This window comes from Rhinolophus ferrumequinum, chromosome 24 (genome assembly GCF_004115265.2).
Source record: "Rhinolophus ferrumequinum isolate MPI-CBG mRhiFer1 chromosome 24, mRhiFer1_v1.p, whole genome shotgun sequence".
Taxonomy (NCBI): domain Eukaryota; kingdom Metazoa; phylum Chordata; class Mammalia; order Chiroptera; family Rhinolophidae; genus Rhinolophus; species Rhinolophus ferrumequinum.
Window position 1 is genome coordinate 41,674,448 of NC_046307.1, and position 17,182 is coordinate 41,691,629.

The following is a 17,182-nucleotide window of genomic DNA, read 5'->3' on the forward strand; positions in this document are numbered from 1 at the left end:
ATGTGCATTTCTACACTTACTTGTGAGGGCATGGCTGGGTCAGAAAGGTTGGCAGGTTCTGCCAAACTCTTTGAGAGTGGTTGTGCTAATTTACGCTCCCTCTGGTTGTGTATTACTATTGTCTATCTTTCCTTTTTTCATTTTAACCCATCTGGTGGCTGTGTAGTAGTTTTAATTTACATTTCCTCCATGGTGTAAGAGGCTGAGTATCTTGTCATGAGTTTATTGGGCATTTGGACATTTTTATTTGTGATCCTCCAGTCATGTCTTTCACTCGTCTTTACATTGAGTTGTCTGTCTTTGTCTTATTGATTTGCAGAAGCTCTTTATATATTCTGGATGCAAGCCCTTCATTGGTGACATACTCATACTATACAGGTCTTTCTTCACGCGGTGGTTCATCTTTCTCCTAATGGTGTCGTGTGATGATGGATAGAAGCTCCTCGTTTTAATACAGTCCAGTATGTCAGTCTTATCTTTATGGCTACTGCTTTTTACATGGTCTTTGAGAAACTGTTGCCTGCCCTCATCCAGTGTTTTCTTCTAGATGCTTTCTTATTTTGCCTTTCACATGGAGATCTGCAATCCACCTGGAATTGATTTTTATGTGTGGTGTGAAGTAGGGGATCAACATTCATGGCTTTTCCCATATGGAGATCCAAGCTGACCAGATCCAAGCGTTGATTACAAAACCATCCTTTCTCCACCATGTGTACCTGTGGGACTGTTTTTGGACGGTCCCGTCCAATAGGTCTGTTCATGGAATTTGTGCTCATGCCCACCAGCTTTATTATTGTACGTGTAGATGGTTTTTTCCCCCCTTCTTCCGCCTCCCCTCCCCACCCCCCCACTCCAGTTCAAGCTGTTGTTTCTCAGTCTAGTTGTGCAGAACACAGCTCCCTGGCCCATGGTGGTATTCTGAGCCCTGTTCTCCCCCTGGCTGAGGCAGTCGGTCGACCGCTCACAGCAGCTCACGGCAGATCTTGCTGGCCGCTCACGATTGCTGCCGGCCACTCAATGCTGGCTGCCGGCCGCTTTCGCTGGCTTCTGGCCGCTCGTGGTGGCAGACAGTAGCCCATGGCAGCACACAGCAGCTCACGCTGATGTCCAGTGCTCATGGCAGCCCACTGCAGCCCAGCTCCAAGGAGAGCAGTTGTTCACAGTCTTAGCTGTAGAGGGCGCAGTTCACTGGCCCATGTGGGAAACTGGGGACCTCTGTGTTAGGAATACTGCGTTCCAACCACCTGAACCACCAGGCTGGCCCACGTGTAGACGTTTTGGTATTGATCTGGTACTTCATTTTCAAGGTTACCTTGGCTATTCTTGATCCTTTGTGTTTCTATATAACTTTTTTTAAACTGGTAAGATACACATAACATAAATTTAACCATTTTACCCATTTTTTTCTGTGGCATCAAGCACATTCACGTTGTTGTGTAACAGTCACCACCATCCATCTCCAGAATGTTTCCATCTTCCCAGATTGAAACCCTGTACCTACGAAACAACAACTCTTTCCCCTACCCCAGACTCCCCTCCTACTTTCTGTCTTTATGAACTTTACTTCTCTAGTTCCTCACATAAGTGGAATCACACAGTATCTTGTTCCTCTGGAATTTGACTGGGCTTGTACTGAATCTGGAGATGACTGGCTGCCCTGAGCATCCTGGTAAGGACATCTTTGCCCACAAGTCTGGTGATTTCCCTGGGAGGGACCCCCAGAAGTGGGTCCATGCCTTCCTGGGCATAATAAGCCTTAACTGATTTGCTTTCCAAAAGCTGAGGATGGGCTGGCTTTGCCCATACCCTCCCTGTGTCCCGCCCCGCCCTCCCCTCTAACCAAACCAAACGTGCTAATTTGATGGATGAAAATGACATCACCCTGTTTTGATAGTCCATTGTGATACTAATGGACAGTTAACTTTTTCCTAAATTTGGCCATTTACCATAGTTCTTTCTTTGTAACTTCATTGGAGTCTGACTGAGGGATAAGATTCTTTCTATATCCAGGGCTTTAACCCATTTTTTGGCGTAGATAGTACAGACCTCTGCAAACCGAAACCCAGTGGGGTCATGAGGAGTCTGAAGGTTGTTTGATCAAGAGGGTCCTCACGCTATTTTCACCTGCTGTCATAGAAACGCCTAAGTCACATGCTCTGGGCTGGAATGAGCTCTTTTCTGGGTGATAACCCTGATTTGATCTTGCTGATCAGATGCTCTGATGACAGCCTTTGGTGACTTCTTAACAGATGCAGTCCTTTTGCTTGCGAGGCCAAAATGTTTTAAAATAGAAAGGGAAAATATATTTGTTCTGTGTTTGGTCAAGCAGGGGACTTTGCGAGTGAAAATATGAAAATAGGGTCTGGTGTCTGGGTGGTGCGGCAGAGTGAAAAAGTGTAGATTTTGGAATCAGCCTCAGTTTCCTGATCTGTAAAAAGGACACGAATCCACCCTCCCAGAGTTGAGGGAGGTGGGGAGACAGAATGAAGCGAAGTCTTGAGAGCTTTTTTTAAAAAAGACTAAATAATTTCAATTACAGTTGACACACGGTATTATATTAGTTTCAGGTGTACAGCATAGTGATCAGACATTTATATAACTTACAAAGTGATTTCCCCAATAAGTCTAGTCCCCATCTGACACCATAGTTATTACAATGCTATGGACTATATTCCCTATGGATGTCTTGAAGCCTCTAGCAAACCCCACTCTGGCTGTTAAGTAGGGCCCCAGGAAAGGCCCCCTCTTCCTCCTTCCTCAGCCCTAGCCCATCTTGATTTTGCCCATAACTATTAATTGAGCACCTACTATCTGCATTGTGTAGGGCACTTGGGATGGAGGAAACCCACATTGTAATGCAGGGGTCTGCAAACTAGGGCCAAATCTGGTCGATCTCCAATTTTTATAAATAAAGTTTATTGGAACGAAGCCTAAGTGTTTGAGTATTGTCTGTGGCTGCTTTTCCTGCAGCACAGAATAGGCCTGCAATGCCTAAAGTATTATCTGGTCCTTTCAAGACAAAGCTTGCCGACTCCTGTTCCAGTGGGTGGAGAGGAACAATAAACAAGGAAGTACAATAAAGAAGGGACTAATGTGTATATGGTATGATAAACGGTGATAAGCATGGTGGAGAAAAATAATCCAGGGAAGGGTGTGGGGGGTGGGGTGGTTAGGGAAGGCCACATTCACTCAGTGTCACTTGAGCTGAAAGAGAAGGGAGTGAGGTGTATACATATAAGTGGCTGTGTCTGGAGGGGGTGGAGTAGAGTCCAGGCTGAGATGCAAAGGCCCTTTGGGGGGCTGTGCTGTGCCATATTCCAGCCCAGGCCCTTGATCGCGATAAACTCTGAGCCCTTCACTGTTTACCAAGCCTTTGTACTCATCATGATCTCATCAGGTCTCCCTCCCCGCTCCCACCAGCAAGGACTTCAGGTGCCCAGAAGGGTCCCCAGTGACTACATCCATTACAGGGGCAAGATTCTACTGGCAAGCCGAGGTGGCCTCACCATGACCCTCTGTGGGGACCTGCCAGCAGATGGCACAGCACAGCCTCTTACAGAGTGGGTCATGCCCCAGCCCGTAGCATGAGGGAATGAATGAAGGAAGGAAGAAATGAAGGAAGGAAGAAAAGAAGGGGGAGGGAGGGTACGGTGGGAGGGAAGGGTGCACCTTCTGGTGACTTGGGCCAGTCTCCGATTCTGCAGACCCCTGAGGCCCGTCCTGTCTTCTGAGCGTTGGTGGGGGGTGGTGATGGCTGAGACAGGCTGCCCTCACCCCCAAACTCACGGTCTCTGTTGGCTCCCGGGGAGCTTGTCCATGGCCAGCAGCATGTGGGATGTGAGGGCTTCGGCTATTGGTGGGTCCCAGCCAGGGTAGGATCTGTTAGCTTAGTGCAGAGGTTGCACAGAGGAGGCCGAAGGCATCTTTGTGCCCAGCTCGCTGCTGCTTACGCTCCCAGAGGGACCCTGGACCCCTCCTCCAGGCAATAGCGGGTGGAGAGCACATTGTCCCATAGCCTGGCCTCGGTGCCTCCTTTCTTGCTCCTGTGGCATCCTTCTCCTCTCACTGGGCACTGAGGACCAGAGAAGGAGAAGACAATTTTCTAAGTACCTCCAAGGGCCAGGACCTGTGTGGAGGTGGGGGTGGGGGTGGGGGAGAGCTTTCCTTGCTCAGGGACTGAGGGACCATGGCCAGACTGGAGCTAAGGACCCGATGGTGGCGTTCCTGAGCTAGGACTTGGTGTGGCAGTGTCCTTGTAGCGCTGGCTTATCAACTTGGTCACCCAGGCTCAGTAACCTGGGCAACCTCTCTGAGCCTCAGTTTCGTAGTCTCCTCTCTGAGCCTCAGTTTCGTAGTCTGTAAAATTACAGCAGGTAGGTAACCAGAATCTCTCACTACCACGGCTGTGGGAAGATGAGCCAGAATGGGAAGGTGCCAGCCCAGGAATAACTGTGCCTGTGGGACCTGCTTTGCTCTGGGCCCTGGGCAGTGAGGCTGGTCCACTGGCCCAGCAGGGGAAGCTAGATTTGGAGGCAGAGAGCAGATCTTGTTGCATTTTTTAAAAATCAGGGTGAAATTCACATAACCTGCAATTTACTGTTTGAAAGTGTGCATTTATAATAGTATATTCATAATGGGCCACCACCAGCTTTTTCTACTTTCAAAACTAAAGTTTGATTTTAAGGAAGGACAGATGATGGAATTTGGGTACTGGAAGTGGTCCCACTCAGACTCTGACCTTGAGCAGTGATTTGGCTTCTCTGAGCCCCAGGTTTTGTAATTATAAATAACGAGAATAATAGTAATAATGACAGCCGACATTGCATGGTACTTCATGAAAGTATTTTAAAAATATGAACTCTTAATTTGCACGTGCACCCACAGGCGTCAATGTCACTATAGTATCCATTTCATGCAGCCTGGGGAAATTAAGAAACTTGCCCAAAGTCACGGAGCCAGGGTTTGTCTCTTCGTCATCCCCCGGGAGACCCCTCTGTCAAATCCTTCCCGGTGGTAGGGGACTTGCCTGTCAGAGAGCCTGTCCTTGGTCCCACTCCAGTTTCCGGCAGGGAAGAGCCTTCAGCCCAGACTGTGGCTAAATTAAATCCAAATTAATGAAAATTTAATAAACTGAGAGATGTGGTTCCTCAGTCTCACCAGCCACAGTTCAAGTGCTCAGTAGCCACAAGTGGCCAGTGGCTCCTGCAGTATCCACTGCGGATCTGGAACATGCGTTGGACCCTGTTGGTTACAGTGCCTGGTCTGCTTGGGATGGCAGGCAGGACAGTGGGAACACTCTCTCAGGGTCTCCTGGTGGCCCGAGCGAGACTGTCCCTTACAATGGGTGTAGGGCTGGATTGCTAGGTGTTGGGACTGGCCCAGCCCTGTCCCTGTGCCCTGTGACTTGGGATTGTCGTCTTCTGTGCTCCATGAAGGGCTGCGAAGATTCGTGAGTGACCGTGAAGGTGAGGCGGTGAAGTACCCACGGGGTCCAGTGCCCCTGTGGGCTGGGTAGCGTCGGCCATTATCATGAATGAAGATAATCGATTATGGTTACACGCATGTGTTTTAGGTTTCCACAGTCATCGGTCTTAGCTTCCAAAGCGTCGTCAAGTGAGATGCGTATGTGGGTGAGCAGGTGACACGGAGGCCTCTAGCCACCAGGGGTTGGCCTGGGACCTAGGGTGGGGGCCAAGCCTTGGGCTCACCCAGTGGTGGGAGGGGTCTTCCCACCCCTGGAAGATTTTCAGCAAAATCTAGGGAGAGGCCGGTGAGCTCTGGATTGACTGTCACTGCCCTGAAGTCTACACACTTGGTGACCCCAGGTGGCCACTGCTGGGTCCCCAGGGTGGTGTGAGGAGCTGGGGCGGCGGGGGGAGGCATACCTAGATGGCGAGAAGACTGCCAGGTATGCTGGTGGGGCTCAGGAAGCAGTCTTGAGGTGTTGGTGATAAGGGGTGGGGTCAGCTACCTGTGCTGCAGCCCCGGGAGACCAGGCAGATGGCCCGGGTGGCATGTGGTGTCCTTGGGGTCAGGGGTTCTGCCTGCCTTCTCTCCTAAGCCTGCCTGTCTGCTTCTGTCCGGAGAAGTGAGAAACGATGTGCATGTGATCAGTCAGTCCAACCGTCCTGGCACTGGAGGTGGTGGGGAGTGAGGCTGACAGTCCCCACCCACAGGGAGGGATCCCGCTCGTGGGGAAACAGATCTACGCTTCCAAGTTATCCTGGGCAGAGCCAGGGTTTGGCCCAGAGAGCCGAGCTTCCGAGGCACATGGAGGCCCCAAGGAGGAATGAGTGAGGAGGGGTCTCAAGGAGGCCTGGGGGCTGGCGCTGGACGGCCATGTGGAAAGGGAGGCAGGCAGCCTGGTTCTAGCAGTCGGAACTTGATCGAATTTGGGTCAGAGATCCCTCACTTGGCTGCTTCAGGAGGATAATTTCGGGGGTGGGGGGGTGGGGGCAGTGAATATATGCAAATAAATACCACTGTCCTGCTTGCTGTCCTCCTGAGGTGCGGATGGCGTGCCCATTTCACAGAGCTGCCTGAGATCCCACCAGGGCACCAGTTCCCCCAGCCGGGCCCCAGGGAGGGAGTTTGGGCACCATTGAGCCCCTGTGGCAGGCGAGAGCCGTTGGTGGCATCCGGGCCTGGGGTTGCTGCTGGGCGGTTTCACAAGCCTGGGCAGGGGCAGGCCTGGGCCACCGGGCTTCCGCGTGGCCTGAGGCAGGAAGAGCTGGCGGCTGATGTAAGCCCTTGCGCAAACCTCTGGCTGCCGGCTTCCGGAGCCTTCCACCCGCCTGCCTGCCAGCCAAGGAGGAAGCCTGGGGCCTGGCGGGGCCCAGAGGCCCTGATGCCCAGACTTGGGCTGCATGGGTGGACTAACCGGCCACCATGGCCCTGGGTCCCGAGGACTCAGCGCTGGAGTCCGGTGAGGGGGCTGCAAAGGGCTGGGCTGGAGTCTGGGGGCCCCGACACGGGGTGGTGGTGTTGATGGCGTATGTGGCCAGAAGTTGTCTTCCCATCGGTCAGCCTGCTGCCGTTACCACTCTGGGGGACCAAGGTGGAGGCCCTGCCCCTTGCAGCCCCACTTTCCCTATGTGTACCCTAAAGGGACTGGGTGGATGCTTGGGCCTGTGTCCCCGGGAAGTGGTGAGTGAGTGCTGTGGTGTACAGGCCCTGCCTGCCTGCAGGGCTGCTGCGGACCCAGAGGTGGTGGGGCCAGACTGGGGCCACCTGGGCACCAGAGTCACACAGTCAGTGTCTGCCTGCCCCCTGCGGTCACTTCACTTCTGGGCTGTCACACACAGTGCCCCCTCACAGGGCCTTGGAGAGGCTAACTGAGGGGGCACACGGGAAGCCCTTTGCTCAGCCCCCTGCTGGGTGCCTGGTGACTCGTGCCCAGCTTTGTGTGTACGCCACCGCCCTTCCTTCTGAGGGCGCTGCGGGAGGGTCACAAGCCCCAGGCCTGGTGCTTCCAGTGAATGGGCATCACTGCCATTGTTGTCACTATTAAATACATGCCTCCTTCACTACAATTTTCAAGGGATGCATTATTATCCCCGTGTGCTTCTGAGCAAACAGGCCAGGTAAGGGAAGCCCCTTGCCCAAGTCTTGCAGACTCCCTCTGGCCTGTGACCAGGAGGTCTGCCAGGGTCTTCCCCTGGAGGGTAGGGTGTGGACCTGGCGAAATGGGGCGTGGCAGGGGTGTGTGTGGTTCCCATCCAGGCCCCAGCTGGCTGTCCTTCCAAGTAGCACTCAGCCACCACACCCCCATTTGAGGGACCCTGGGTGGGGGGTTCTGTTTTCTGGAGGGACGGCCCCCTGGGACAGGGCTTGTTGGCACCATATCAGCTGCCATGCTCACAGCTGTCATCCATTCACTGATTTCATTGACTAAGTCACTGTACTTCTGCAACCCGCTGCTGGGCGTGCATTCTGAGTCACTTCTCCCAGGCTGTGGGACCAGGCACTTCCCATCTCTGAGCTTCAGCTTCCTTATCCGTTAAATGGGTGCACAGGGCCAGCTGAGTTCTTGGTGGGTCTGGGCCTGTCCAGGACTGCTGTGGGGTCCTCAGGGAGGTAATTCCCCAGCTCATGGGTATCTTCCCTGGTCCAGCAGCCCAGAGTAGGAGCTGGGGTTCAGACCATGAGTCCCCCTCCACATCCTCATTCTGTGGCCCAGGGAGGGCGGTCCCTGCCCCTCGCTGAGCCTCAGCTTACATCTGTGGATGGGGAGAACCAGACCTCGCCATGGGGCTGGGGTTGGGCCTGGCCTCCTGCCAAGAGTGCTGGGTGCCCCAAGTGAAGGTCTGCTGTGCTGGCTTCCTTCTGTCTTGTCCCCTGGGGTCTCACCACTTTCTCAAGTGCTGGGTCGATTTGAGTTGACTCAGGCCTGTTCTGAGGCTAAGGGCCTGGGGTGGGGCGGGAGGGTTTTTTGGTGTCCCCGCCAGTGTCAGCTCCTCACAGTGGGGAGACACAGGGAGAGTCAGGGATTTCAGGGTGGTGGGCCAGGTGGTGGTGGCCTGGTGGCTGCCTGACAGCCCCCCTTCTCTCTGCAGGCGAGGCCTTCTTGGGCAGCTTTGTGGCCAGCGGGATGGGGCCCTCAGCCTCATCCCATGGGAGCCCAGTGCCCCTGCCCTCTGACCTCTCCTTCCGCTCCCCCACCCCCAGCAACCTGCCCATGGTGCAGCTGTGGGCCGCCCATGCCCATGAAGGTAAGGAGTGTGCCAGGCGGGTGGGGTGAGGGCTGCCAGGCCAGGCCGATGGCTGTCCCCAGCACTTCTCGTCTGCCCGCTCCCCTCCACAGTCACCCCTCCCTGCTGTGGCTGGTGGGGCCCAGCCCCGTTCCTGGGCCTCCATTCAAATGCTCAGTGCTTCTTCTTGTCACTGTTACAGGGCCTTTGCACGAGCTGTTCCCTCTGCTTGCAGCCCCTCACCTCACCCCACTGGCTCTCTCCTGTTCATCTTTTAGGGCTTGACTCAAATCCCCCACCCCCCCACACAAGTGTCACAATCTCACTTGTGACAGTGGATTTATTTGTGTGTTTATTTGTGAAATACCCATTTTCCTACCAGAGAGCTCTGAGGGCAGGGCCTACTTTGTTTGACTTGCCACTGTCTCCCTGGCATGCAGTCAGCTCTTTATTAATTGTGGCAGCAGTGGGACCAGGGGCCATCAGTCTCTTCAGTTGTAGTTCTACAGTGATGCCCCTAAATATGGGGATCTGAGGGCCTGGCTTCCTCTTGGCTCGGAGCAAATCCTGGACCTCTTTGGAGTCTCAGTTTCCCCTCTGTCATTGAAAGGATGGGCCTGGGGGACCCTGTGCTCCTTCCCCCCTCTGGCTCTGGTGGATTTTTGATGCTGGGTGCTAGCTCCCTCCTCCTGCCACCCAGGTGTCCTGTGGTGCTCCTGGTTCGGGAAGATTAGGGTCCTAGGAACACCCACTGCAGGCTGAGCCCATGGTCTCCCCACTTCCTCCTCTGTGCTCCCGCCATCATCCCCCATAGTGTGTGCCCCGCACAAAAAGGGCGTTAATGGCTTTAGGCCGGGGATGGTGTGCCTTTGGGGCTGGGGTCCCAAATGAGCCTCCTGCTTGACCCCCAGAGCAGAGGGGGGCTTGAGGGGGCTGAAGCAGAGGCTGCCTGCCTTTCTGGCCTGTATGCCATCAGATCCTCTGCCCTCCCTGACACTCCATTTTCTCCTTTGCCAGCAAATACTAGCAATAATAGTAACGACAACAAACACACAGGGTGTTTACTATGTACCAGGCACTGCACACTTGAACTCACTTTATCCTCGGAACAAGCTGGAATGTAGAGACTTATGCCCATTTTACAGATGAGAAAGTCGAGGGACCCAATGGCCTACACAGGAGTGCTGTTTCAATGACTAAATAAGATAATGTGTATCAGATGGTCTTTATTGTTTTGTGATTGTTGTTAATGTCATTATCAGGTGGTGCTGTGGGAGAAGCCATGGGCCCCGTGTGGCCAGGGACAGTCCTGCATCCCTGGCCTCGGAGGGAGTGACTGGGGGCATGGGGTCCCAGGTCCCTCAGGGATCTCCAATAGGACCCAAAGACCAGGCAGAGTGTCAGGACCCTCCCCTGTGCCCATTGCCCTCCTGCCTGGCTTTCTGGGCCCTGCCGAGCGGCTCTTGAGCCTCCATTCCGTGTGCCCTCTTAGGCGTCTTATTTCTCTGTCCGAGGCTACCCTTTCCTATCTCTCTGTCCCTGCAAGGCTCTGATTCTGGGCATCACGGGTAGGGCTTTGTGGGAGGCTGGGAGGACCCTCGGCAGGAGGACTTCTTTCCTGGTAGCACCTGTCTGGGTAGCCAGAGATGCTCGGTGACCTGAGGTTCAGAGATGGTGAATGACTGCTTGGGGTTCCACAGCAAGAAAGGGACCCATGAAACCCTTAAACCTGGTGTGTGTTGAGCTGAGATTGAGTCTGGGTGACCCGGGTTCAAAGCCAGGCTCCTCTGCTGTGAGACCTTGGGCAAGGGGTCCTCTCTGAGCCTCAGTTTTCTCATCTATAAATAGGGATATTAAAAGTAATCCTGCCTCACGGGTTTTGTGTGTGTTTGTTTTTGAGGTATAAATGAGAGAAACGAAGGCAAAGCAGTTGACAGTGCTTGGCCTGTGACTGGAGAGCTGCCATCCTCATCTCTGTCCTTTCAGTTGGATCCATTCTGGTCCTCTTCCTGGGGGATTTGAGAGCCCAAGTTCCTGGGACCTGCCTGGGCCTGGAGGGAGGGAGGCCTGAAGCGCCAAGGTGGGGATGGGGGCAAGCCTCACCCTGGGAAGCTGGTGTTAAACCTCAGGCTCCTTGAACGGGGCGGGGGCTGCCAGCCAAAATAGTTTATTTCCAGAGAAAAGAGTGCCAGAAGGAAGCTCCAAGGAAAAGTGGGAGGAATGAGGTGGTCCAGCCCCGCTTCTCTTCTCTCTCTTCCAGGCTTCTCCCACCTGCCCAGCGGGCTGTACCCATCCTACCTCCACCTGAACCACCTGGAGCCCCCCAGCAGTGGGAGCCCCCTCCTCAGCCAGCTGGGCCAGCCCAGCATTTTCGATACCCAGAAAGGTCAGGAGGAAAGTGGGGAGACTGGGGGTCTGTGGTTGGGGGTAACTTCTGAAGGACTTTTGTGTGCCACCCCCCACTACTCAGCGTTCCAGGCAGCATCCTTTCCCAAAGGCCCCCACAGCCTTCTGGAGCCTTCTGGTTTGCTCTGCTTGTCTATCTTCTTAGGCCCTCCAGCTCTTAAAACAGCCCTGGCCTCTTCTCCTTTCACAGATGAGGAAATGGGGGCCCAGAAAGGTTACTAGGTGGCTAAGGCAAGATTTAAACTTGGTTCTATCCATTTTCAGAGCCTGCCCTCCCAAGGGCTGCGCTGTGCATGGCCCTCCTTACCTTGGGGTTGCAGGGCCCCCTTTGACACCCTTCAGGGGCCCCCTTTTGCCTTAGTCCGGCAGAGGGGGGCGCTGCATCACAGCTGCGCTCTTTCTTCTCCACAGAGGGCTTCTACCTGCCTGCCCCAGGGGCTCCGGGCGCCCTGCATTCTCACGCGCCCTCCTCCAGGACCCCAGGAAGCCACTCTTCCGGCGCCCCGTCCAAAGGCTCGCGGGAAGGTACAGCCAAGGAGCGAGCGGGCCGTGGCGGGGAGCCGCCCCCGCTGTTCGGCAAGAAGGACCCTCGGCCCCGCGAGGAGGCTGCCGGGCCGCGCGGCGTGGTGGACCTGACCCAGGAGGCGCGGGTGGAGGGCCGCCAGGACCGCGGGCACCCGCGCCTCACTGAGCGCCTGTCGCCCTTTCTGGCTGAGCCAGGGCCACCGCGGACACTAGGTGTGGCCACCAGTGAGTCCAAGGGCAAGAACCCGCTGCCAACATCGACCCTGAGCCTCTGCAACGGTGCGGGGGACGCAGGGCTCCCTGCGCTCGTGGCCGATGCGGCCCGTGGCACCAAGGAGGCTACACGCCAGGAAGAGAGCACGCGGCTGCGGCGCGCAGAGGCCCTGCTGCCCGGGCCGTGCCCCTGCCCCTCGCCGCTGCCACCGCTGCCAGCAGGCAAGGGTCCGCCCGCGCCTCCCCCCACCTCGACCAGCGCCTTCGCTTCACAGACCGGCCCCGCCGGCGTCTACACCATCTTCCCCACGACACCGACGGCGCGTGAGCCGGGCCGCGAGCACCGCGTGGTGGCGCCCACCTTCGTGCCTTCGGTGGAGGCCTTCGACGAGCGCCCGGGGCCCATCCAGATCGCGTCACAGGCGCGCGATGCCCGAGCCCGGGAGCGCGAGGTGGGTAGGCCCGGCGTTCTGCAGGGGCCGCCAGGGTCCCCGCGGCCACCCCCGGACCGGTCCGAGGGGCTCCGTGAGAAGAGCTCCGTGATCCGCTCGCTCAAGCGGCCGCCGCCAGCCGAGGCACCGCCAGCAAGGGCCACGCGCGCCTCCCCGGACCCCCGGGCCTACCTCCCTGCCAAGGAGCTGCTCAAGCCCGAGACGGAACCTCGGCCTTGCGAGCGCGCTCCCCGTGGGGCACCCGCCTCCCAGCAGGCCGCCAAGCTCTTTGGCCTGGAGCCTGCGCGACCGCCCCCTCCCGCTGGCCCTGAACACAAGTGGAAACCTTTCGAGCTGGGCAACTTCGCCACCACGCAGATGGCGGTACTGGCTGCGCAGCACCACCACGCCAGCCGCGCCGAGGAGGAGGCCGCTGCAGTCTCCAAGAAGGCCTACCTGGACCCCGGGGGCGCGCTGCCCCGCGCCGCCGCCACCTGCGCCAGGCCCGGAGCCGACCTGCATGCTGCGGCCCACGGGGCAGGAGAGGCCTCTGCCATGCAGAGCCTCATCAAGTACAGTGGCAGCTTTGCCCGTGAGGCCGTGGCGGTGCGCCCGGGAGGCTGCGGCAAGAAGAGCCCCTTTGGAGGCCTGGGCACCATGAAACCCGAGCCTGCCCCTACCAACACGGGAGCCCCACGCGCCCAGACCCGCCTCCCACACCCTGGGGGCCCTGCGCCAGCTGGGGGCAGGCAGCTGAAGCGAGATCCTGAGAGGCCTGAAAGTGCCAAGGCCTTTGGGCGGGAGAGCTCTGGTGCCCAGGGTGAAGCAGAGGTGCGACACCCGCCCGTGGGCATTGCAGTTGCAGTGGCCCGGCAGAAAGACAGTGGTGGCAGTGGCCGGCTGGGGTCTGGGCTGGCGGACCAGGAGCGCTCCCTGTCACTGAGCAACGTCAAAGGTGGGTCCTGGAGCCCACTCTCACCTTTTCTCCCCCTTTCCACCCCTCCCACCTTTGGTTTGCATTTTTACCTGTATCCTAGCCTTCTTTCACCCCCTATTCTCCCCACCCCCCTGGTCCCATTTGTCGTTTATCCCAGGGCTGCAACTGCTATTTAAAGTTTATTGCTTTTCCTATCATACATGTAGTAAAACATTTAAAATGCAGGAGAAAAGGAGAAAGGACCATTATATTTTCCAACCCCCTGAACACTTTCAGATCTTACCTGGGGTTCATTCTTGTGCGATTTGCTTCTACCTGCAGTGGTCCTAGCGCGTGTCAGATCTTGGACCTCTGCGTTTTTCCCACGTTGCAGTGTGGGTTGTCTCCTCTCACTATTGCAAACTTTTTATAACTGTCATTTTTTATTGGCCTTTACTGTTCCATTGAGAGCACACACCATAGTTCAGCTAGCCCTTCCCCTTGTGGGCATTTTAGTTTTCCTCTCTGGTCTTCCCCCCCTTTCTTCCGCCTCCCCCCGCCCCCACGCTGGTTTTAAGCTGTTTGTTTTCTGTGTATAGAACGTTGCATTGAATATTTTTGTGCATTGCATTTTCATGGTGTTTTGAGTCATATTCTAAGAGTATGTTCCTAGTAGTAGACTAGCTTTAAGCTTTCAGTTCTAAGTTCTTGGGAGGTAACCGTGCCTTACCTCATTCAGTGTCCCCAGTACCGAGCTTGGGGACTGGCGCATAGTAGGTGTTTGATAAGTGATAAGTGAGTGAGTGAATGAGTGACTGCGTGTGACAGAATTAGGGTCCCAGCATTCTTACGGGTCTTGAATTCACTACCTCAGTGACTTCTTAGGTAGTTAGGGGTTTTATATGCCTGTTAGCAGTGTATGAGTTCATTTTAAAGTCTTCAGAAGTGTGTTTTAGTATTATTAAGAAAAAAACAACTGCTGCTAAGTTTGGTAGAGAAGACTGGTGCATTTCTTTTCATTACTAGTGGAGTTGAATGTTTTTCCAGAACTTGGATTGTTTGTGTTTCCTTTTGTCCCTTGCATATTTTACTGTTGGAACCCTTCCTGGGATTTTGGAGAGTTGATATTTGTGGCATTTTTGTTGGGATCTTGGACTTGGTCTGCCCAGAAGAGAGCCCACTGTTGAGCCAGGGGCCTGCCTGCAGGTTGCGCAATGAGGCTACCCCACCACGCTGACCTGAGCTGTGTTTAGGGTACTGCGGGGTGGGGTTGGCAGGCTGGGGGTAAGGGCCTCAGAAAACTGTCCCGCTGCTCCTTGCCTATGTGACTTCTCAATAGTTGGCCTCAGTTTCTTCCCTGTGCTTCTGTCCCCAGCCCTAGCTCACTCCCTGTACCCACCAGCTCAGGCCCTCATCCTTGGCCCCTGTCCGTGGCACCCATATAGCCGCCTCCCTGCACCTGCCAGATTTTACTCCTATAGGACTACGTAGGCGTCTTGGGTGCACGTCTCTGCGTCCCCATCCCTTCCTTGGCCTGGCCGCCACTGTGCCTACCCTAATTGACTCCTGGGCTTCATCCTCGTTCATGGTGAGCTACTGCTGCTGTGTCCTGTCACAGCTTCCTCCTGGACCTGCTGTCTCAGTGCTGCTCTCCCAGATGAGCCCAGTAAGGCGCAGAATGCCCTGAGCCTGAGCCTCACACTGGCCCCGTCCACGTGCACGCACACTGGCTGCAGAGGATTGTCATTTGGCCTAGGTGGCTCAGAGTGAGTGATGCTTAGGCAATGTTTGTTGAACGACTAATTGAGCCCATTGTTCTGTGTGGAGCCCTTTTCCCCCAGCCAGGGAAGCCCATCATCTTACACTGGGGGGCTTGCACCAGGCCCTGCCTTAGTCTGGGATTGAAGGAGTGGGCAATAGATTTTGGCTTGGGGGTGGTCAGCTTGGTGGTGGACAAGCCCTCCCGTTAGGGTCAGAGGTTTGGGGCTGTGGACCCCTCTGGGAGGCAGAAGATCTTTTCGGGTCCTTTCCCTTAAAGAATGCTCATGTGACACAGTTTGTCACCCCGGTTGGGGGCTCACAGTCCCCAGAGCTCATCCTGGAACTCAGAGTACCTGCCTGTGTCCAAGGGACCTGTGTCCATGGGGTTTTGTGTGTGTGTGAGAATGTGTGTATAAATGTGACAGGTAGTGTGTATGTGACAGGGAGAGTGTGGGGCAGAGAGGGGAGATGTAACAGGTTTGGGATGAGACCTTCAGGGATTAGCCTGAAGTTGCCTTTCTCTGCTGCTACTGACAGTTGAAAAGTAGGTGGCTGGATTGTTCCCCTTCTTAAAACAAAATTCTCATAAGAAATGGTGGTTTCTTCCCAATCTGGGCACTTTTGAAGGAAGGGAGGAGTTGGGGGTACCCCAGCCGAGTGGTTATCGACCCCCAGTCTCCTGGTCTCTTCTCCATCTCCCACTTTGTGGTGTGAGCCCTCTGCCTGTCGGTGGGTTCAAATCCAGGCTCTGCCTCTTGGAGCTGCATGACCTTGATCAAGAGGCCTATGCCCTCTGGGCCCCCGTTTCCACATTTACCACATGGCTATAGTGAGGGCTGACAGGTGCATAGTAGGTACTTCGTAAACAGGCCTGCCTTTTCTCTGCTCACATTCAGGGCATTAGGATCTTAGAGCTTCTGACAATGTCTAGGAGCCCTAGATCCTTCTGGATAAATGCCCCTGACTGCTCACACAGGGTCTGGGCTGGCTTCACGGGGGTCTTGGACCCTGAGATGGACTAAGGACAGGTGTTATTTACACCTGTGAGCCCCAAACAACAGTGCCCCGCGCCCAGCAGACAAGTGCAGGCAGCCCTGTGTGCAGGCAGCCCCATACGAACTCTCTGTCGTTACCCTTATGAAGAACGCTTTGCCTTTACGTAGAACCAGTCACCATCTCCTCCCAGCAGCCCTGGGAAGGAGAATCTGAGACTCTCCCAGCTTCACAGACTGAGAGCTTGGGAACCACATGATGTTGGAAGCCAAAGACACCCTGGCTGGGTCTCGCCCCAAACTGGGTGGCACTGTCCTCCCACCGTCCTGCCTCCTCTCCTGCTCACCACATGCTGGGAACAGTAGGGTGACTGCGCTGGCATAGATGGAGTGTCTGCTTGGCGCCTTTGCTAAGCGAGGTCTGCGTGAAAAGACGTAGCAGGCAGCCAGGGATGCACCTCTGTGTCCCACAGGGCAAGTTGAGAAGTTGGGAAGGTAGGGGACAGACGGCCCCCCTTGTCTGCCCTCACTCCTGCCCCAACTTGCTGGCTTTTCTCTGCTTAAACTTGCACTGCACTTCCTAGTTGTCCTGGGCTGGCAACTTCTCAGAACTTCCAGAACATTCAGGGCAGCCTCCCAGGCCCCCCCAGATGTCAAGCTGCCTCTGTGGACACGCCCCCTCCCTGATGTGAGGCTGCCTGGCTGTCCCCTTGCGTGCTTGGTCCATTGGACACATTGCTGTGCCCTCTCCTGGCTCCTCTCCTTTGTTCTGGGGCCGGAGGGTTCCCACCTTCCTTAAGCCTCTCCCGAGGGCTTTATTCTTTGGTAGCTCCTGGTTTTGTGGGTGCAGGGAGGACAAATGAGGGGGAGACGACTCATGGCAGCATTGCAAATGGGATCCTTGCCCGCGAGGGTCATGAATGTGGGATTGCTACTGGATCCTGGCGAGGGGCCCAGAAACTGGTCTCCAGCAGAGTGACAATGTGTGAGCCAGGGGCTCGTTCCCTGATCGCACCACCAGAGACACCGGGTCTTGGGGGCCAGGGCTGCCCGAGGTTCACAGGGTCCCCAGGGCAGCTGGGTGTGCCCTGTTGGTGGGGTCCTGGACTAGCGCCCATCTGCCACCCTCAGCAACCCTGGGTAGGTGGAAGGACACCAGCCCTGGGGGGCCCGACCCTGAGGGAAGTCGTTAGTTGAGCCTCTGCAGATTTCTCCTTTAAGACAAGCCTCAGCCGCTCACGGTGTAGT

The 17,182-nt window shown here is 55.8% G+C and overlaps 1 protein-coding gene across 8 annotated transcripts in view; it reads left to right on the forward strand.

Moving 5' to 3' along the window:
• Window positions 1–17,182, forward strand: part of TNRC18 (trinucleotide repeat containing 18) — a 75,347-nt gene that overhangs the window by 13,412 nt on the left and 44,753 nt on the right. For 5 of the 8 annotated variants that reach the window (XM_033096615.1, XM_033096619.1, XM_033096617.1 and 2 more), the window contains exons 3-5: window positions 8,556–8,711; window positions 10,951–11,076; window positions 11,508–13,220. In XM_033096615.1, the coding sequence (XP_032952506.1) occupies window positions 8,556–8,711; window positions 10,951–11,076; window positions 11,508–13,220 (1,995 nt within the window). Of the gene's footprint in view, window positions 1–6,274; window positions 6,294–6,661; window positions 6,926–8,555; window positions 8,712–10,950; window positions 11,077–11,507; window positions 13,221–17,182 lie in introns of those variants that run through there. The other 3 variants (XM_033096621.1, XM_033096618.1, XM_033096620.1) reach the window with 3 other exon arrangements.